The sequence below is a fragment of the Condylura cristata genome, unplaced genomic scaffold, assembly GCF_000260355.1.
Source record: "Condylura cristata isolate star-nosed mole 26May11 unplaced genomic scaffold, ConCri1.0 scaffold00032, whole genome shotgun sequence".
Classification (NCBI taxonomy): Eukaryota; Metazoa; Chordata; class Mammalia; order Eulipotyphla; family Talpidae; genus Condylura; species Condylura cristata.
The window spans coordinates 15,245,877-15,267,685 of NW_004567133.1; the positions used below are offsets into that span (position 1 = coordinate 15,245,877).

The 21,809-nt window shown below is 56.3% G+C and overlaps 1 protein-coding gene across 1 annotated transcript in view; it reads left to right on the top strand.

Moving 5' to 3' along the window:
• The window catches only part of TEKT5 (tektin 5), a 29,534-nt gene extending 8,346 nt beyond the window's left edge, over positions 1 to 21,188 (top strand). Inside the window, exons 4-7 of the mRNA XM_004692128.1 lie at positions 992 to 1,135; positions 4,758 to 4,980; positions 19,425 to 19,579; positions 20,946 to 21,188. Of these exons, the coding sequence (XP_004692185.1) occupies positions 992 to 1,135; positions 4,758 to 4,980; positions 19,425 to 19,579; positions 20,946 to 21,162 (739 nt within the window). The 3' untranslated portion in view covers positions 21,163 to 21,188. The remainder of the gene's footprint in view (positions 1 to 991; positions 1,136 to 4,757; positions 4,981 to 19,424; positions 19,580 to 20,945) is intronic.
• Positions 21,189 to 21,809: the final 621 nt, after the last annotated feature.

Consider the following 21,809-nt stretch of genomic DNA (forward strand, 5'->3'; position numbering starts at 1 on the left):
TTACACATAAAATACAGTTTTATAAAATATATTTATATAAAATACATAATATAATTTATTATATTATTATCCAGAATAATATTTTGGAAATATGACAAGAATTTTGAATGTGGTTCTCAAATATCCGAAGTTTGGCAAACAGGTTTTAAGTCTAAGCTTCTTAGCCAGATTACCAGCCCTGCTTTCTCTAGCTCTGGTTCTGCTCCACTGTCCACACCTGGCTCAGCTCCTGACCCCGGCTCGCCCTGACCCCGCCCTCCCTGACGTCATTCCCTAACTCCACCAAGTCCTTGACTCCTCTTAACATCTGATTCCACCAACAACCCTTCCACCTTTTTTTTTTTTAAGATTTATTTTATTTATTTATGCACACAAGAGCTGGGGTTCAGGCCAGAGATTCGGGGGGGGGGTGAGAGGTCTCCCCAGAGACAGAGTGGGGAGCAGATCAGGGAGACTGACAATGTCCACTGCTGAGGGGGAGCAGCGGGGAGACAGGAGAGGTCTGCTGCGCCCTGTGGGTCAGCTCCCCGGCCGGGGATACAACTCGTGCTGCAGTGACAGCTTCATAGTGCTGAGAGTTAACCTCTTGTGCCACCAGGGAGGCCCCCACCACCTGTTTTTATATATTAAATTTAATGGGAGTGTGGCCACACCCTTTACTTAATAGTACCTGTGACCGCTTTTGTGCAGAGTTGACAGCCGCAACAGAGACCACATGACTCACAAAACCTGAAATACTTAGCATTTGACCCTGTACTTCAGAGCAATGCTCGCTTGCCCTAAATAATAGCAGTTCTATTTGGATTGGACGAGTGGGAGGGCCCTGGGTTGCTGGTGGGGTTTCAAGGTGGGAAGGAAGCTGCAGCCACTGAGGCGGACACAGCGCCCCCTGGGGGTCCAGAACGTGGCTTCAGCAGTGGCTGTGAATCACCGCCCGTGACCTTGGGTCAAGGACTCCGGACACACCAGGATGAATCCTTGCCTCCCATAGGGATAACCGAGATGCTCAGCATGCGCTCGAGAGGGACCTCGAGAACAAAAGCTCAGCACAGTTCATCGATGAGAAGTGTTTCAACCTGAGGAACACGTCGGACTGCATCAGCTTCTTCCACGGCATGGAGAAAATCGACGGCACGTGAGTCCTGCGCGCCTCCGCTTCCCTGGCGGCCTCCGCGGGGCGGGGCTTCTGGAGCTGGTCCTGCCTCGAGGGGCCTGGCGGGCTGTCAGAGTGGTGGGATGGGGACCCTCAGCTGCAAGTGACAGAACCCAATTCTGGCATTGAATGGAAGTTGTGGGAGACCCACAGAGTCGCGAGAGGCTGGGGCTGAAGGTTGTGGCAGCTTGAAGGAGCCAGGGAGTGGGAGCTAATCAGCTGTATTGTCAGACACTTTGCTGGAGATGCAAATTCCAGCAAAAAGTGAGTGGTTGACTTAGAGGGTGTCGCGTGGCCACTGCCTGGACCAGGCCTGTCCGGGTCATCAGCATCGCGGGCGACCGGACGCCTGTGAGGGGGCTCGGATGCACTTAAGCTCCGAGCCCCTGACATCTGCTGCGCTGGTAGGAGCTTAAGAGCGGGTTCCAGGGCCCGCCTGCCTGGCCGCAAAGCCAGCCTCGATCTCAGCACCTTGGGCAGGTTGCTGAGGCTCACCGGGTCCCCTCTTCTCCGCTGTGCCTCTGGAGTAGCAGTACCCACCTCCCGGGCTGCCAGGAGTGTAAAAGGTGGGCCCAGGAAGCACGGAGCACAGAGCCCCTGCGGAGGATGAGAAGGGCCTGCTGTGGGACGTCGTTTCTCATCGCAGCAGCTCTGAGGTGCCTGCCGTTAGCCCGGACTGTCGTGGGCACGCTGGCATGCTGGCGTCTCGCGCAGAGCTGAGACAGGCTCTCCCAGCCGGCAGCCCAGAGCCTGAGCTGCTGCAGACCCAGGCCGAGGGTGGCAGACCCTGGCTCCTTTCACTAATCTCCAGCACGCAGAACTGGGCTTGACACCCAGTAGGTGTGCAGTAGATACTTGTTGAACGAAAGAATGATGGAGGGAGGGAGGATGCAAGAAGGAAGGAGGAAAGGGAGGGCGGAAGGAAATAGGGCAGAGATGAGGAGGACGAGGAGAGGGAGGGACGTGGGAGGGACGAGGAGAAGGAGTCCTTGGTGTCTCCTTGGCCCAAGCCCAGGCCCCTCTTGGAACCTCAGCCAACGTGGTACGAGGGTGGAGGTGGCCTCGGGATTTCCAGCGATGACAACTCCAGAGGCCCCTCGTCCTCCTGACAAGCTGTGCCCCCTCGGTACAGCAAGGTGGGCAGGACTTGAGGGGCTGGGACCTCCTGGGCCCAGCAGTGGGTCTGCACAAGGCCTCCCCCACCCCATCAGACATTCGGCCACCTCAGCAGCCAGGCTGCCAGTCCACACCCCTCATCAGCAACCCCGCTGGAGGGCGAGCTAGTTTTTGTTTTAAAGATTTGTTTATTTATGCACATAAGAACTGGGGTACAGGCCAGAGGTGTGGGCGGTGAGAGGCTTCACCAGAGACAGAGTGGGGAGCAGAACAGGCAGATCTATTGAAATACACTGCTGAGGGGAGCAGTGGGGAGACATGAGGGGTCTGTGCTCCCTGGCCGGGGATGGAACTCCTGCTGCAGTGGCTGAGACTTAACCCTTTGTGCAAGCTGCTCTTTGTGGTGACTGACTGATCCCAGACGTGCTGGCTGAGGGCTTTGTGCGTGGCTCTCTTTACAGCGAGGCCTCGTCTGAGCAAGTGGGAGGCGCGTGGAGCTGGGAGCTGAAGTGTCCATTCCCAGCGTTCTCGTGGCCGGGGGTAACTGACCGTGACGATGAGGACTGTGGCTGCAGGTGTCTTCACCTGAGTTCGCCATGTTGCCTCTGTGCTGACAGCTTTACGCAGTGTCTGCGAATGTGAAACATTGGCTGAGACCTCTGTTGGGAGCGTCACAGGTAGTCATTCAGCCACCCCCAGGGTAGGCACCCTGTTCTCCCACTTGACAAGGAACCAAGGCTCACTGAGAGGCGCGGTGACTCCAGCTCACTCTGAGCTGCTCTCTGGGCCCACGCTGGACGCTGGGGTGGGGAGTGTCTTGATTTGGCACCTTCCTGCCTCCCCAGCTAAGCTTGCTGTCTCGGAGGACACAGGCTCTAGATGGAACATGGCCGTGGAGGACGTGAGTTGACGGCTTAGTCTCTGCGAGCTTGACTCTGCCCCAGAGCAGGGTGAGGGTGAGAGACAGCCGCTCTGGACGGCAACCTGTGGCGGGAGACACCCCGAGTTCAGCTGCAGGGCTCTCCCTGCCCTCCTCGGCGCCTCCTCCTGCTCCGTTGATGGAGAGAAGCGGGTGACCTTGGGGACGGTATCCCGCAGGTCAGTCCTGGGGGAGACACAGTGCCCTCTTCCTTCTCCCGAGCCCGAGACCCCCCATGTGGCTTGCTGTTCACTGTAAAGCCAGACAAACAGCCACATGTTCCATATTTTTTCAAAATTTCTATTCACCATGCAATCTCAGTGTACTTTAAAATGTCTGCAAAGAGACTTCTATTTCAGAAACTTTAGTTTCCCCCCCCACCCCCCGCTACTGCCCAAGAATAAAAATCTGCTTTATTTAAGAACTGGAAGGGGAAAAAAAGAACTGGAGACTTCCCAGCTACAAAAGACCTTGGAAAGTTATCCAGTCTGGTTTACCCAGAAACTAACGTCTGCGCAAAGAAATGTGTTCCTCTTTCTCAAAGACTGTGCGGGGAGAACCCCCTTAAACTGCATGGTGGCAAGAATTTACACTCTCCCAGAAAGCCCCTGCTGTTGAAACTGAGTCCTTCTGGGTCACCCCCTCCAGAAGCCTTCCTGGCTTACGCGAGTCTCCGTTCATGCCTCCAGATCAGTTCTCAGCTGCCCTGCGCGCTCACAGAGCAGGCTGCCTCTGCAGACGGCCTGGCGTGCTCCTCAGACTGGTTTCCCCTTGGGTTCCGTCAATAAGAGGATCACAGCTGGAAACAGATGCTGGAGCGAAAGGATGCTGGCGGTTGAGTCTCTTGCTTCTCCGTCCCAGGAGCTGCGACCCCCTGCGTCTCCTCCTCCCCTCCCTCCTCTTGCCCTTGGAAGTTCAGTTCGCCCATGAGCCCCCCACTGCTCTGGCTGTTCCTTCTACAACCCACCAGCCCTTTCCTAAATGCCTGCGGCGTACACATGCCGCGTGTAAATATCTTCTTTATTTATTGTCTGTCACCCTCCTCTGGAAACTCATCCCCACAAGGGCAGGGAGGCTGCTGTTCTTGATGGTGCTGTTCCGGCTGCCTCGAACAATGCTTGGCATGCGGTCGGCGTTCAAAGACCCCTCGAGGGGTGGAGAGGTCTGACTGGGCAGCCTGGCCACACGCGCAGCCCTGCATTGCGGGGACCCCGTGGCCAGCGTCTGCCCCTTTCCTGCTTTCTCGCTGCCTCTGTGTCTGGTGGTGCTTGTGGGGAAGGTCTTGGGGCTCCCACAGGAGCTGCTCTCTGGGTTCTGTAGCCACAGCTGGAACGGGGCTGGATGACCCTGGTGGTTCTCAGCAGGGCGAGGTTGGGGCCCCTTCTCCAGGGGGCATTTGTTTGTCGCAGCTGGAGAGACAGTGCAGCGGGCATCTAGTGTGTGGGTGCTGCTCAACACCCCGTACGCGACCCCCATGCAGAGCGATCCTGACCCCAAGGTCAAGTGCAGAGGTTGAGAAATCCTGGACAGCCGTCTCCGGGGGCTGAGTCTGCCCTGTGCCTCTTGCAGCATCTCGGTGCCTGAGACCTGGGCCAAGTTCAGTAACGACAACATCAGGCACTCGCAGAACATGCGGGCCAACACCATCCGGCTGATGGAGGAGGCCGAGTACCTGTTTGAGACGCTGTCGGATCAGATGTGGAAGCAGTTCACCAGCACCAACCTGGCCTTCAAGGCCCGCATCTCCGAGGTCATGGACGTGAAGAACAAGCTGCAGACGCAGCTGGCCAAGGTGAGCGCGGCCGCGGGGGCTGCGTCCCTCCTCGGCCCTCCCTGGCCCTCGCAGCAAGCATCGTCCTGGCTGTGGGCTGGCAGGTTGTCACCCCCCCCCCCCAAATGGGCGAGGGCTGAGCGCTTCCTAGGGGAGACCGGCACCTGGTAAGTCCTTGCTCTTTGATAAAGGACCCTGGAGCTTGGCCTGAGCAGTGTGCTGGAGTCCGAGTCTGTGATGGCCCCAGCCCTTCCCTTCCTCTGAGGACAGGCCGAGCAGGATGGGCAGGCGGGCGGGGGGTAGCTGTCAGAGCGCAGGCGACGGTGTTCTTGCTGGTCAGAGCTTATAATCTTTGTTCTAACTCTACCTGCTGCTCGCAGCAGATACTGGCTCCCCAGGGTGTCCTCGCGCCGGACTTTTCCCTTGAGAGGCCCCTGCCTGACTGTACATTTAGCCTGACCAGCAAGAACTCTGGACACCGAGACAACAGCCCTGAGAACAGGGGGGCCCTGTGAGGGGTTTGCTTTCTGCTTGGGACACAGCAGTGGCTGTGAAAATGCACACACAGGAAGGACTTGCTGACGGCGGGCAGCCCTAAACCTGTGTGCAGAACACCCCCTATAGTGAGGGGGGCTGGTGGGTTGCAGGAAGGGTGTAATGCAGTGAGTGGGGTGGTGTAGGCCCACCCACACAGGCCACCCTTTGGCCTGCAGTGTGAACAGACGTTTCTCGCAAGTCATCACAAGGTTAAGTATCATGAGGGAAGAGGCCAGCATGAAGCACAGATCCCCACAGGGTCCCGCCAGGGCCGAGGCGGCCAGGCAGCAGATGGCTGGGGAAAAAATAAAGTCACATCTGTAGTCAGCCAGCCAACAGGAGGCAGGAGGCTAGCTGTAGCCCACAAATCCAAGCTGGCCGACTACAGATGTAACTTCATGCAGTTAGGGTCATTCTTCCGTCTGTAGCGTCTGGTCAGAAGCACAGAGCCTGAGCCTGACTCCCGGGTGTGAGTTCTGCGTCCGTCACTTCCGGGACCTTGGACAACCACCCCCACCTCTGTGCCTTGGCTTCCGTCTGCATCGAATGCAGACACTGATTGTGCCCTTAGGCTGCCATGAGAATTGTCCAAGTTAATGTGGGTGAGCTGGCTGGCTGAGTGCGTCAGCACTGTGTCTGTGGCTAGGATTTTACTGTATTAACTGCTTTACTTGTCCACATCTCTACAGATTCAATTCTGTACACCCAGCCCACGCCTGGCTTAGCACACTTCCTGGCACACGACAGCCACACCCCCGTCCTTGTGCGGGAGGGGAATCCATGATGTTGGCTTGTGCGTCCATGTTTTTTAAAGATGGATGCATGAATGTATTTAATTTCAAGCTTTTCTTTGCTCCTTCCTCTCTCTGTAACTCATTGTAACAGGAATGTACTATTGCCTTTATGTATTTCAATTGTTACAGCAAAACTCTCATAGACTAGGTGGCTTATAAACAGTGGGTGCTTATGTCTCACAATTGAAGACTGGGAACCTCAGGGCCAAGGTTCTGGAGATTCGGTGACTGGTGGGGACCGACTTCTTGGTTGGTGGGCCTCATCTTCTTGATGTGCCCTCATGGGATGGAAAGGGAGCTCTGTGAGGTCTCGTAGTAGGACAGTGATGCCTACTTGGGAGCCTACAGGTGACAGTCACCCTCAAAGACCCTGCCCCTGACATCATCAGCACCGTAGACCTGGTATCACGTGTCAGATATCACTGCACGCACAGGAAGCGCCAACATCTCCGGGGGGTTGCATCCAAACGCAAGGCTGAGAGGCTGGGGTGCTGCATTCTTTTCCACCACATTGAGGATGGGGGAGGAGGGTGCCCCAGCTGCCTGTAGGTGGCAGGACGTGTTGGTTTCCCAAACATCTGGGTAAGCAGCTATATATCCCCCTTCCCCTTCTCCCTAATGCTTCCTCTTTTCCAAATCCAGAATATCAAGGGAACCAAATCCTTCCAAAAGGCAAGCCTCAGTCATCCAGTTCTAATCAGATTTCCTCTAATTGCATTTTACTTCCAAGCTCACAGGCCAAGGCCAGGCATGGCTCCCTCAGGGACCAATCGCCGGTGTTTGCAGTTGCAGCATGATGAGCTTTCTGTCACTACAGATGTGCTTGCATTTTCTAGAACATTATCTAAATGGGGGCAGCCCCTAGCCTACCTACTGTCATTGGCTTCTACACACAGTATAACTGAGGCTCCAGCCGACCCCCTCTTGCTAGCAGTGGGGTGCTATGGGTTGGTAGTGGGTGGGCACACCCAGCCCCTGTTGTGTGTGTTACTGCAATTTGTTTACTGTGCACCTGTTGGTGGGCTTTGAAGTCCAGTAGAGCGAACATACATGTGCCTGGGTTGTATTTGCTGAGTGGAAATAATTGCTTTCATATAAAAGCTAGATTTCCCGGATCTCTTGAAATCTTGGCAGTTCCAGCAACCCTGGGCGCCCATTTCTATGGGGAAAAGCTAGCAGTCTTTGGACCCGGCCTGCTCAGTTCTCTGCCCTGTACCTGGTGCCCCCCAGGGTGCGCTGCCCCTCACTCACTGCTCCTGGAGGCTCGTGCATCTGCAGGGTCTGTTCTGTGTGCATCAGGGTAAATTCCAGGGAGCACGTGTGCAAAGCAGCCAGGCAGGGAGAGAGTTGAACAGAAATCAGAGGGGCTGTGAGTTTGTTTGTTTTAAAGATGTATTTATTTATTTGTGCATACAGGACTGGGGTACAGGCCAGAGGTGCAGGGGCTTGAGAGGCTTCACCAGAGACAGAGTGGGGAGCAGAACAGCTGATGAAGCACACTGCTGAGGGGAGCAGTGGGCGGGCCGGGAGAGGTCTGCTGCACCATGGGGGTCACCTCCGGGGAGGGGATCGAACTCATGCTGAAATGGCTTTAGCTTCTCAGTGCTGCGCTTTAACCCGCTGCGCCACCAGGGAGGGCCCAGAGGCTGAGTTTTGACCTTGAAAGGTTTGGCCTTTATCCTGAAGTGCCTTTGAGGTTTTGGTCACATTAGCACTGACGGAACCAGCCCTTGCCCTACCTCCAGGCCAAAGCCAAGGTGGAAAGGTTTGGGGTGTGAGGGCCCACCGCCAGCACCAGCGTGCCCCAGACCTCGGCCTCCTGTTTGTCAAGGAGGTCTGGAAGCCATCACCAGTGGGAAAGGCTTTTGTGCTTCGCAAGCAGCAGGATCCCATCCAGCGGGCTCTGGCTACACAGCCAAGCTGCTGCCGGCTGGTTTCTAAAAGCAGCCTGGCGGGGCAGTGCAGCAGCAGCTTGCAGTCTGTGTGGAGGGGCTGCCCCGGCCCTGAACACCCGTCCTCTCAGTGAGAAAGCCCTCTCGTTCCAAGGTCTCACCATCAATCCTAGTGACAGTCAAGGAGCTGGACGCCAGAGGATGCTAATGCGTCTGTAGCGTGTCTCTCTCGAGGGTGGGCTCCCTGTGTGGCTGCAAGGCACCCAGCCTCACGCCAGCTTAGGACAGACCACAGAAGCTAGCTCGAATGACCTCTTTTCCATTTTATCTGCTCTGATGACCAGGGATACTTGCTTTTCACTTAGGGCTATCATATATAAGGTTTGCTTTAAATGCAGTTGTGGAGGCTGGAAGGCAGTGGGTGGAAGAAAGCTATTGAGTAGTGGTGCCCAGCGAGCCCGCTCACGTCTCGTGGCTGGGTCCACTTGCCGGCCATCACCTGAGCGCCAGGCAGAATCAGACCTCGGGCGCCTGAGCGGTGTGCGTAGGGATCCAGCATGAGGGGCCCAGGGAGCTCAGATGGCAGCGGTTCTGCCAAATGGTGAGGTGCCAGGCAGGAGGGTGGAGGGTGGCATCACCAGTGATCCGTCCACAGGGATGCTGCCAAGTCAGACAGCTGCTGGAACCAGGAAAACAGAGCCAAGGGCCAGAGTCGGGAAGGTAGCCAGGAAAGGCAGGAAGTTGAGGGACAGACAGCCGAGGAGGGACTGAGCAAGGGTCAGGATGCTGCGGTGGGGCAGGAGCGCTTCAAACGAGGCTTCTTTGGGCTCCTTTTGAGGACGCCACGAAGGCTCAGGGAAGCCGCTACTTCCGCTCCCCGCGTCAGGAGGTGTTGGCCAATCGCGCGCATGGATGGGAAGCTCGGGGTGGGGCCGTCACTGCGATTGGGCGCTGCTGAACCGGAAGCATGTAAGAGGCAGCCTGTGGAGGCAGAGTCGCCCTGGCCTTTTGCGGATGCGGTCGTGTCCTGACAGCCTCCTGTTCCTTCTGCGTTGTGACTTGTCCACAGCAGCATCTCGGTCCTGCCTGCACGCCCAGCTTTGCTGCGGCTTGCCTCAGTCTGATCCAGGTCCATCTTGACATCCTTCACCCCCCAGCCCCGCAGTGCAGGTGGCGGCCTTAAATTCTGGATTCTTTGCGAGCACATCCTGGCCTTCCAGATGAGGCCAGGTTGCCCTCCCCCGCTCTGTGCCTCAGTTTCCCCGTCCGTCAAGTGGGAGCGATCATGGCCGACAAACCTTTGTCATGAGAACAAGAGCATCGTTACTAGTCACCTTGCAAGGGTCACTGGTTAAGTGGGTATTGGCTATAAGTATGGGAAAAAAAAGTGCGGGTGACTTCTCACCTGTGGGAAAGGGACGAGGAAGTGACAGAAAGAAAATGGCATCTGGAATCAAACACCAGGGCTGACCCTTGGTTCAGTTAAAGGACCTTGGGAAAATAGTGACTGCACCAACTCTCAGTTTCCTAATCGGTGAGAAAGGAACAACCCACCAGACGTGAGGATCAAGTGAGGACCTGGAGTGGGCAGTTCTGGGGTTCACCCAGATGCCCCCTCTCGGGCTTTGATTAGTCAGGTGTGTGTGACCTGGGCATCTGAGCCATGGAAAGCTCCCCGGACGCTTCTATGGACAGCCGAGATGGAGAGCCAGCGGTTCAGAGTTCAGTCCAGAGGGTCTCACAGTGCGGTCCTTGGTCCAGCAGCGTCAGCAGCATCGGGGCACTTGCTTAGAAATGCAGACTCCCAGGTGCCACCCCAGATCTTCTCAGTCAGACGCTCCTGGGACCCAGCCATGTGAATTTCATAAGTCCTCCAGGTGCGTGTCCCGAGCAGGCGCAGCAATGTTCAGCCCTGCCTCCTCCCTAGAGCAGATTCCTTAGCACCTCCCACGTCCTAGACTGGGCTGGGTGCTAGGGGGTACGACATGAAGGGACAAGACCCCTGCAGGACTTAAGTCCTAGTGGGGGGGAGACACTCACATACTTAAAGATACGTAAGCATACAGTTAAAAATGGCCATAAATATTAAGATGGAGATCCTCGAAAAGCAGTGGATTACAATGAATCTTCATAGAGTCATACCCGTATCCTCCTTAGTGGGGAACCCTCACCCGTTTCTAAGCTCCTCCAGGACTTTCAGGGCCCCCATCCCCAGAAAGCCTCTCAGCAATTGCTGTTTGTCTCAGCCCAGACACCTCTGGATGGACGCGACTGTGATAGGGTCCGCGTGGTAGCTGCCCCGCGGGGTGCTAGTCCTTCCCTGTGTGAATTTGCTCCCCTGTGGCCTTTGCAATGTCTGGAGACATTTCAGTTGTCACAACTGGAGATGGGGTACACGAGAGTGTCTAAACCAGGGGTGCCACTCCACCCTCTGTAATGCACAGGTAGCTCCCCAGTGAAGAAACAATTGACCCAAATGTCGAGGATGCTGAGCTGTCGTGTGTTGGATTTTTGGGAAGGGCCCCCCATACCACTCCTTGTCACCCTCCTTGTGGCTGGCCTTAAAAACCTTCCCCCATCTGAATAGAAAGGTCTCTCAGGCTGCCTTCTCCCTTCCCAGACTGGGAAAACTGCACTGAGCCAGACACCGCCTTGGAAACCCCTTGGATTCATGCAATTTGGAAAACAATAAATTTGCAAGGTTGCATAAAACCTCCAGAAACCTAAAGCCGGCTGGAACTGCTAAATCCATTTTTCCCCTCCACATCAGAAACAGTTTCCTGGCCTCTGAGGCTTTCTCTGCTGTCACAAGACAAGACGCAGGCAGATTGTTTTACAAGGCAAACAACCCCACCGCACACATCCCCTCTCAAAACCGTTGGGTGGATTTCTCTTCCAGCAGGAATATCAGCGCAGTTTCCACTGAGCCAAGTTGGGTTTCATCTGAGGCAGAGCCAGAAACTGCCTTTTGCACCCCAGATGCAGCCAGCCATCTTCTCGGCCAGGACCTAGCCCTTTCCCAGAGCTGGGGGCTGGGGCCTGGGATGAGGTCTGCCCTCAGCTCCTGCAAAGGTTGAGGCTTGGTGATCATGGTCTACTCTGCAATCTGCTGTGGATAGAGAAGGAAGGAAGCCGTTCACTGAGATAGGCAGGTGGGCAGGTGGGCAGGTGGGCAGGTGGGCAGGTAGGCAGGTAGGTAGAGCTTTCTAAGATCCTCCACATGTGTAGCTTGTATCCTGCAACTTTTCACTCAGTGGGCCTATTTCAGTACCTTTTGCAAATCGTCCTCTCCCCTCAAGTAAGACGGAACATCCTGATTGCAGCAACTGCTTAGAAAAGGCCTGGCAACATGCAGTAGAAACCCCAAAAAGAGGTTGATTTCCGCGCATGTCAAAGGGGTCTAAGGTCGGCTTCACGGGGGTTCGGGAGTACAGTCTGCCCTCTTTCTGCGTCACCATCCTGGCATTTGGGTTCCCTCCAGGCCTCATGGTCTAAATAGGGCCACTGCAGCACCGCCATCTCGTCTTAAGTTTGAACCAGCGGGAAGATGCCAGGAAAGAGAAGGGCACAAACACGCTCTTTAAAGAGGTTCCCTGGACCCCAGGAACATCTGGATCCTTCTCACTGGCTACAAAGGGGCTTGGGAAAGGCAGTCTTCTATGTGCCAGGGGCTAGGAGGAAATGGGGCGTGACCGAGCCCTTTCTCTGTCAGGTGGCCGCTGAGGAACGTGAGCACATGTGCAGTCAGTGCTGTAGACCAAGGCGACGGCAACGGAAGAGGCTTAGCTCAAAAGGGACATGTGTGGTATATATGTGTCTAAAGCACGTACTCTCCAGCAGCGATGCAGGACAGACTCTTAGAAATCTCATTTTATTATTTTTTTACGTTGTCTTTTTTTAAATCTCATTTTTATAAATGAAAAAAACAGGTTTTGTGTTATTAGGTAATTTATCCAAGGTCAAGTAGAGGGTAAATGTTTGAGCTGGGATGGGAACCCAGGAGGACTGGCTAAATCCTATTCTTCCTAACTGGGATTAAGAACATTTAAATGTGGTAGGCAGAGACTGTAAGTGGAACATTCTTTATGTAACTGGTTCTTGAGTTAACTGTCTCGTGTGTGTGTGTGTGTGTGTGTGTGTGTGTGTGTGTGTGTGTGTGTGTAAGAAAGTGACAGCCTGGCTTCTTATTAGGAAAGGTAGTAGTTTCACCAGAATGACTAAATTCCTGTCTTAGGGGGCCCCAGTCACCTGCAACAACAAATTCATCAAATGTCTTATATTAAAAAAAAAAAAGCGCAGTGACTCCAAAGGAAAAGTCTCTAACAGATGGATTTTACAGAAGGGGTGAGGGCAGAGCCAGGGGCCAGGCAGGGTCAAGCGTCTGGCTTGCTGTCTCTGAGCGCCAAGGCAGGCCTGCCGTTGTGCTGATTTTACAGAAACCGGCGCACAGCCTCCGGAAGGGGCTCGGTAGAGGTGAGGCTCTGACCGCAGGAAGCACAGAGAGGTTAGGAAAACTGGTCAAAGTCACACAGCAGGAAAGCAGGAGTGAATTTGAACTTAGGGCTGGTGATCCCAGCGACTCAGGGAGACCAAGTGGCTCCTACTGGCTCCTGCCTAAGACAAGTGGGAGACTAAGGACCCTCCTCCGGGTCTCCAAGCCTGGGCTGGCAGCAGCCTGCAGCAGTGAGCAGAACACAGCTGGGGATGGGGAGAGAGTGAGGCCCTCCACACCCACCGCCAGCTTCCCAGCCCTGTGCCCAGGCTGCAGAGACTCCGCCCATGGGGTGACCCTCCTGGCCAATCCCCCAACGGCCCGCCCAGCTGCTGCTGGAGCCAGGCACCCCGAGGGAGGAGCCTCTCCCCCACTTAGGGTTTTGTGGAATCTTAAAGGTTAACTTCCTGGCTTCTCTCTCTCTCTCTCTCTCTCTCTCTCTCTCTCTCTTTTTCTCTCTCTCTCCCCGGCCCTCCAGCACTGCTGTGTGAACATCATCGCACCTGGAGTGATGAGATTTACAGTCTCCATGAGACTTCCCAGAGCCCTGCATCCCCATGTGGGGAGGGAGGGGGCAGAAAGATTGTGATCCCAGGTCATTGGAAAGCCTCGGAGAGGTTAACACTTACCTCAGGTGGTCAGGCTGGGGTTCCCGACTTCCAGCAGCCCCTGTTCTCACCTTCAGCAAATCCTCCCGGCCTCTATTCCTCGCCTGCAGCCGGCAGCAGTGTTCACTGAGCACCTACTAAGCGCTCACTGAGCACCTACTAAGCGCTCACTGAGCACCTACTAAGTGCCTGCCACACATACACACTACTTGGTGCCAAATAGTATTATAATTTACTACGCGTTGACTAGTACAGGAACTGGAGATCCAGCAATGAGCAGACTGAAAGGGGAGATGAGCAACATTAATGAGTAGGCCACATGCACTGTGTATCACCAGGCATAAGAGAACTGTTGTGTGGTGGTACATACGATAAAACGGGTTAAGGGTGCTGGCTGGTTTGGGAACTACAGTGTGAACAGACATGGTCAGGGAAGGAGCTCCCGGACGTTTTTGCCACCATGTGAGTCGTGCGGTTCTCTGGGGAAGGAGCCGGTCTGTGCAAGGGCCCCATGGCCAGAGCGTCCAAGGTTTGATGTGGACCGGAGGGCAGACGTCTCTGAGCCTGGTAGGTTGGTGAGCAGGCGGGTGACGGAGAGGGTGGAATGCTTGGGACGCTCTCTCTGCACAAACATGCTGGACACGTGCATACATATTTGTGTCACAGATGCCCTGGGTCTGGGGGCGCCGGGCTGGTGCGCTGAGCCTCCGCCCTGCGTCGACAGGCTCCTGGGTGGCCCAGGCCATGCTGTGTTGAGGGCACAGTTGTTGGGACTGGGGGCTGGCACAGCAGGTTTCCACAGTTATTGACCTCAGATTCCCTCCCCCACCCCCTGAAGCCCCCAAACCCTGAGGCCCTAGGACCCTACCCTACTCTCAGGAGGCCTCTTGATTGAACCATGATTCCAAGAGGCTGTATAATGACCTCTCTGCCTCCTGCTCTTCCCACTGTTTGTTTTTTTAAGAGTTATTTATTTATGCACACTGAACTGGGGTACAGGCCAAGAGGTGCGGGGGCAGTGAGACGCTCCACTGGAGGCAGAGTGGGGAGCAGAACAGGCAGATAGAGGAAGTACATAGCTGAGGGGCGCAGCGGCGGGTCAGGAGAGGTCTGCGGCGCCCTGTGGGTCACCTCCAGGGCAGGGGATGGAACCCGCACCGAAGCAGCTGTGGCCAGCTTGCAGTGCTGCGTCCTAAGCTGTTGCACCACCAGGCAGGGCCTCTTGCCACTGTTCGAAGGCCCACCCTCTGCTTGTGCAGCTAGCCCTGCCTGGATCAGCTGTGGAGATCCGCCCTGCAACCGGCATTGCCCCCGGCGCCCCCACCGCCTGCCCCCGACGTGACTCCCCTGGATGCCCAGTCCCTAGAGCACAGGTCACCCTCACAGCCTCTGTGTGAAATCAGTCTCTCTACCCCGCTGGGGCTTCCCGCCAAGGCAGCACACCTGAGCCAGGCACAGAGGCAGGTCCCTCTTTCAGTCATCTGCATCCTGCCCCGAGGGCTTCTGCGTCTCTGTCAGCTGCCCAGTCAGCCTGTCTCCTAGGTCACCCTGACCTGGGCCCCTGGAAGGTCCGGGGGCTGCACCCAGACAGGGGCTGGAGACCTCTGGGGGAAGCAGCTGTGGTTTTTAAAACTGCAGGCGCCACCAAGTTTGAGACTCGGTCTCGTTCGCTGGTAACCGTGTTATTTAACTGACGTCCTCTGTAAAGCCTTTGTCGGTATTTGTGAGGAGCCTGACCCTTGAGGGCTGTGGGGTTGCTTCCCCTGTGGCGGTGCAGGCGGAGAGTTTTTGGCGCTGGATCTTGGCTCATCCCGCTAACAGGAGGCACCTGGCTCAGGTCTGTTTCCCCCCTCCACTCCCACCACACAGTTCTCCCTTTTCTCCCTTCTCCCAGGGTGTCTGTTTTCTTGTCAAATCCGGAGCTCCTGATTATTGCTTTAGGGTTTTGTTTTCTTTTAAAAAACAAAACAAAACAAAAAAAAAAACATTTCGTTGAAGTCACGATGGTTTTGAACATGCAGACCCGTCACAGCGCCACAGCGTTATAATGCAATGTGTACACGGCACGAAGTCCAGCCCTGGGGTGGGTCCCACTGGGTCCCACCCCCACCCCCACCCCCACAGCTGGCCCCTTTTACCCCTCTCCCTCCTGCCCCCGCCCCCTTCTGGTGACCAGTAACTTGGTCTTAGACTCTAAAAGCCTGTTGGTGTGGCCTTGAGTCCATTTGCTCTCCCGAGGGCCACCCTGGAGGGCGCTGGGATAGCGTCTGTCTCTCTCCTCAGCTGAGGCCTCTTGATTGAAACGAGCTTCCAAGGGTTGTGTGCGGGACCGCTCTTCCCACTGTTTGAAGGCTTGTGCAGCTAGTCCTGCATCGGTCAGCTGTGGAGATCACCCTGCAGCCACGTCCCCTCTCCAGTTTGTGGGCATTGGTCTCCCCCCCACCCCGCCCTGTCCCCCATGTGATACCAGGGGAACAGCCTTGGCACGTTGAGTCCCCAGGGCCCGTAGGTCTGGGGTGTACCAGGGAAGGACTTGCTGGGACATGTGAGTCGGCCTCTTGGGGCTCCCCTCCCAGAGGACATCATGGAATCTGGGGGCCAGGGACCAACCGGTACTCAGGTGCCCTGGGGAAACTCTCCCTGGAGCTTGGAGCCTGGCGAGGGCCGGGCAGTTCCTAGCGTCCTTAGTGTGAAGGTCAAGGTAGTCTGTCTTCGGGCCTGACCTCTGGCTCCTGGCCTTTAGGGTTGCATTCCTCAGACTTCTAGAGACTTAGTCACCTTCAGTTCCGGGGCTCCCGGGGGTGCACAGGCTGGCAGGACTCGGGGTGGCAGACACTGCCCCACGACGGGGCCGTGCATGTGTGGGCACGTGGCTTTCCCTCCTGGTGAGCACGACCCAGCTGTGTGGGACAGCAGATAAGAGGGGGTGGGAACATTCTTCGGAGGAACGTGCACCTGCCCGGGCAGATTTGCCGTGGTGTGAGTCATCGGTTGGTTCTAGAGTGGCCAATTCTGGAAAACCCCTACCCTCTGGAAACCCACAGGCAGGCCCACTCACGAAATGCCAGCGGGGACGGGGTGCAAGTGATGGATGCGGAGAGGTGAGCAGGCGGGTTCCTGCCGCTTCCCCGCCAGCCCCAAGGGGCCTGCACAGTGTCCGTTTGTTATAGGGCACCCCAATTCTGTTAGAGGACAAGGGGAGAGGGACACCCCTGAAGCCCCAAAACCTGCCTGCTCTACGTGGGTTCTGCCATCCGCCGCAACAAGACAAAACATATAAAACTTTAATGAAAAGGGACTTTAATACAATACGGAACACAAAGAATAGAACTTCTAAATCAAACACCTGCAGTGACCCGTCCCCTCGTGGGCAAAAGTCAACCCAAAAGGGATGGGCCCAAAGCAAGGCCTGAAAGCCCGCCACGAGCCCAAAGCACCTTCTGGCCGGGACCCATGAAAAAGGGTCAGACATGGCCAGACAAATCTGGGAGGAAAAGAGCAACATCAAAATCAAGATAAACGCTGCCACAGTCACCTCCCCACGGGTCTCTCCCCCACATCTGCCTTAGCCAGCCCAGGGTCAGGAAACAAGCCCGGCTTCTTCATCACATGCTCGCTGCTCCATGTAGCTTCCTCGGGTCTCCTCCTTCTCTCTCCTGCTTCCTTCTCTTCTCTCCTTTATCTCTGCTCAGCTCCACCCTCCTTCTGGGTGGGGCAGGGAACCTGGAACTTCCCTTTTTCCGAGGGACCCCCCTGTTACACGTTCACCCGTGGGCCCCTGTCCACCAGCTCCCCACGGCCCCCTAGAGGCTGTCACCTGCGCAGATGCTCACACACGGTCCCTGCTAGCTTGGGCACCTCCAGGAGCCCCAAGTGAAGGCTGACTCACGTGTCACCCCCAGGGTCAGGGCTCCCCAGGTTCTCACTGCTGGGTCACCTTCGGGATTTTGTCAGGACTCCGCCTGACTGTCCTGTCTCTGTTTAAACGGCAGCCCTTAGTTCAGACACATTTTATATCACCTGGAACCATCAGCCTTGGGCAGAGGGGGCCAGAAAGGTGAATGGATGGGGGCAGGGTCCTGGAGGCCAGAGGGAGGGAGCTGCTGTGGGGCGGGGTGGGGGTGGGGGTAGGGGTGGGGCTTGCAGGCTGCCTTCCCCAGCACCCCCAACGTGGGCCTCTCTTCCATGCTCTCATGGGGACCCCAGAAGAACTGAAACAGGGACTGGGTGCCGCCGTTGTGGCACACTGAATGTCCTGCACATCAAAGGCACCCCAACATGTCTTTTACAGAGGTGGGGGGAAGGCGCTTGAAACCTTGTGTTGCTGAGAGAGTGCTGTTGGGCTGCAGAAGCACTGGATGTTTCCTGGTGCCTGAAGGAATGATCCTTGGAGGGGAAACCCCGGGAGGCCGGAGGCCCAGGAGGCCGGGAGGAGTTTTCCCTGATCCCCTCACTGCTGTGTCCCTGCCTGGGAAGGTTCTTGGTGCCAGTGTGCACACGAACACTGTCCTGGTGACCCCGTGACTCCTGAGGCTGATGAGTGAAGGAAGAAATGATTGAGCGTGGGAACGAGTGCACCCTCTTTCCAAGACCCGAGAGGCAGGGCTCAGATGCCCCTGGAGGCTGGCCAAGCCTTGAACTGGGGACAGGCGCTGGGCGGGTGGTAAATCACAGGAGCCACTGGAGGCAGGGATGTGGGGGATGGAGGGGGTGGGGACCCAGGTTCCCCAGCAGCACCCAGCACCCAGCCCTGCCCTTCATGTGCCTGACAGCCTCCAGCAGCTAAATTCGATGTCGGGGCCCAGCCACGGGCCCGGCCCCGCGGGGAGACCCACCTGGGCTGTGGCTGGTCCCACAGCAGTGCAGTGTTCACCTGCAGAGGGCCAAGTTTTCTAGTCTAGGCTGGGGTGTGCTTTCTGAGCTTTGCCTGTCTGTACCCCCACTCCCCCCCTCCACACACAGCGGCAGGTTTATGAGGAAAATCCCCAGGACGTCGGAAAGGTGCCCCGCTGAAGTGTTTACCCGCCAGCTCACACGCGGGCGCGGAACACGCTGACGGGAACATTCTCCCCGGCAAGGCAATGTTTAACCAGCCAGGCAGCTCCACTCCCCACTCCGGGGCTCGGGGCTCGCAGGGGGCCGCAGGGGGCCGCAGGGGCCCAGCTCTCGCCTCTGTGGTGTCTGAGGAGGCAGCAGCCCCCCTGGCTGCCCAGAACTGCCTGTCCCTTCGCACCGTGGGTGGTGGGCCTGGCTTTGTCCTCTGGAACTGGTGGAAGCTCTTTCTAGGCTTTTTCCGGCGTTGAAAATTGTCTGTGGACCCAAACCAGCTAAAACAATCACCCTGTTATAATTTGAGGGTATTTTATACCTCCCCCAAAAAACGGTTGGACAACATGACCTGCTCCCCGATCTCGGCCCACCGGGTTGGGGTGGGGCTGTTTCAGCCACAGTGACCGTGGTGGATCTGTGGGACTCTGGCCAAGGGCAAGCGCGGACCTTCAGGCCATGGACTGGGCTGGTGCTTTTCAGCCGTCTCATTCTTTGATTTTTTATTATGGAAAACTTAAAGCACATAAGCAGATTCGTGTAAGCGCCCTTTACAGACAATACCCGTGGCAAGACTTTGCCAAACTTTCCTGTGATTGACCTTTTCCTGTTTTTCACTTTATTTTCTACTGAAGTACAAAGGTGTATTGTACGTGCACAGGTGAATTAATGACGCATTTTGGCCCACGCTGGCACCTGGAGGTCTGCACCACCTCGAGTCGCAGCCCTGTCTGGGACCTGTACTTCCACTGGCACCGGTTGCGGGCACCACGGTGGCCTCACACTGGGGACGTTTCTCCCTCCATAAATAGGAAATTCTCTCTCCTTTCCTCTGCCCCTCCCGCGGGTCCCTTAGCCTCCCGCCCACTGCATACTCATCGGCCCAGCCCACGACACACTTGGGCTTCAGAACAAACTGCCCTGCATGGCGCTCAGTGTCCAGGGACTGAGGTGCTGAAGCTGGTTCCCGGGTTGTCCTGAGAAGAGTGAGGTCCCTGCGCAGGGGTGTCGCAGCTGGGGGAAGGAGTCGTGCGTGGGCCCACGCCGTTCCCCCCCACCCCGGCCTGATGGGGTGCCCCCATCCGTGTCCCCGCAGACGCTGCAGGAGATCTTCCAGGCAGAGAACACCATCATGCTGCTGGAGAGGTCCATCATGGCCAAGGAGTGCCCGCTGAAGGTGGCGCAGACGAGGCTGGAGTGCCGGACCTGGCGCCCCAACATGGAGCTGTGCAGGGACACCCCACAATTCAAGTGAGTGGGGGCAGGGGTGGCGGGCGCCCACAAAGGACCCTGCGCCACCCAGGCCAGAGAACCGGACTCGCAGGAAGCACGAGTGAGTTTGACGCGGCCCCTCCGCCGCCTGCAGGGGGCGCCTGCGTGCGTGTGCAGGGTGTGGGTGCACCCAGGTCCCCGCCCCACCCACTCCATTAGCTTCTCCCCTTGCTTCTCCCCTCTTCCTACATGTGGCCCCCTCCCACCCTCCTGTACTTGCTGAGGACCCCCCACCCCCACCCAGGCTTTACCCTGTCCGCACTCTGGTCCTGTCCAGCCCCAGTCTTCCCCAGCGGTATGCCATTTACTTTGAAGCGATTTTTAATGAAGTGCAATTAGAAAACCAGCTCCTTAGTGATCGCGCCAGCCTGCAAGAACCCGTGAATGCCCTGATGGCCGGCCACCACATTCCAGCGTGGCGCAAACCTCTGTTGGGCAGCGCTGCAGGGACCACCTCTGGGGAAGGTGGGCCCCAGAGCCATGAGCTGACCATTCACAGCAGCTGTGATACCAGTGCCAGGGTAGGGGCTGAGCATGGCACCCCAAAACAGACCCACCCCCTGAGCTACGTGAGGCTGGGCCTGTTACCTGGACTTTTTTTTAAATGTAATAAAATTTACCATTAGTGCCATTTTAAAAATACATACATAATGTTATGCCGCTATCACCACATCTAGTTCCAGAACTTTCTTATCGCCCAAAAGGAAATATGCCTGTTAACCATCATTGCTCCTTCTTGCCTCCCTCCAGCCCTGGCCACCACTAAGCTACTTCCCATCTCTAGGACTTGCGTGTTCTGGATATTTCATCTAAAATGGGGCCTGCTCAGTGTGACTTTCATGTCTGACTTCCTCCAGCCAGCATCTTGTCTTCAGGATTCACCCAGGTTGTGGTCTGTACCACAGCTTCATCCCCTTCTCAGCTGTGTAATATTCCACTCTGTGACTTCCCCACACGTGCTTATCCATTCATCCACTGATGGGCAGCTGGGTTTGACTGTGGCAATTAACACCGCTAATCACAACCCTAGTGTGATTTAACTATCATTTAAGTATTTAAGTATCTGTTTCCAGTTTTGGCGGGTGTGCAACTGGGAGTGAAATCTCTGGTCTCATGGCACGTCTAAGTGTAACTTACTTAGGTGCTGCTAGCTTATCTTCCGGAACTCTCCTTCTCTTCCTGTGTTCTGGTTTCCTGTGGCTCTGTTGCGTGTTCACTTCATTTACCTGTTCTGTTTCTGTCTTTCCTGTCTGTTCTGCTCCTGCTGCCTCCTGGCCAGTTCCTGGCACATAGCAGCTGCACCTCTGGCCAGCGGCTGAATGGACTGTGCCTTCTCTGCCCCCAGGCTCATGAATGAGGTGTTCACCATTGACGACACCCTACAGACCCTCAAGCTGAGGCTGCGGGAGACTCAGGACACACTGCAGCTGCTGGTGATGACCAAGTCCCGGCTGGAGCACGAGCTGGCCATCAAGGCCAACACCCTCTGCATCGATAAGGAGAAGTGTATGAGCATGCGACGGACCTTCCCCAGCACCCCCCGCCTGGTGGGCTACGTCTGAGCGGCGGCACCGGCCCTGGCACCCCAGCACCCCGCTCCGGGCCGGCCCCTTAGGCAGCACACACTTTGACGTCAGAAACACAGAATAAAGTGTCATTTTCTCCCTTTCTTCCTATTGTGAGAAGGATAACCTACGTTAAGAGATGAAATAAATGTGCCCAAACCTGACCTGGAGCTCATTCCTTGCTGCAGACCTGGCTTCGAGGAGGTTCTGGGTGGGGACAGACACCTCAGCAACAGGACTGTGAGAGGTGGCCTGCGTTCCCAGGAGCGGAAGGGGCCAATCTTTGCAAACCTGTTACCCACTGAGGAGCATAGTGCATGTAGGTAGTGGTGACCGAAGAGCGGACACTGGGACTCAGCACCCAGAGCCTAGATGTCACTGAGGACTTACGTGACCTTGATCTAGCTCTCAACCTGAGTGTCCTCGTCAGAGTGAAGGTGACTGTCAGCTGTGTGGGGCAATGCAAAACAGAGAAAAAGTAAAATCTCCACAGGCACCTATATCGGTATTTCCATATATAGAATCTCAGCTCCGCTAGATGGGTGTTTTAGATGTTGCCATGGAGAAGAAGGAGTCGAATCATTCTGTGGGTGGGACGGGGGAGGCGGGTCAGGGCTGAGGGAAGCCCTGTGAGCACGGGACAT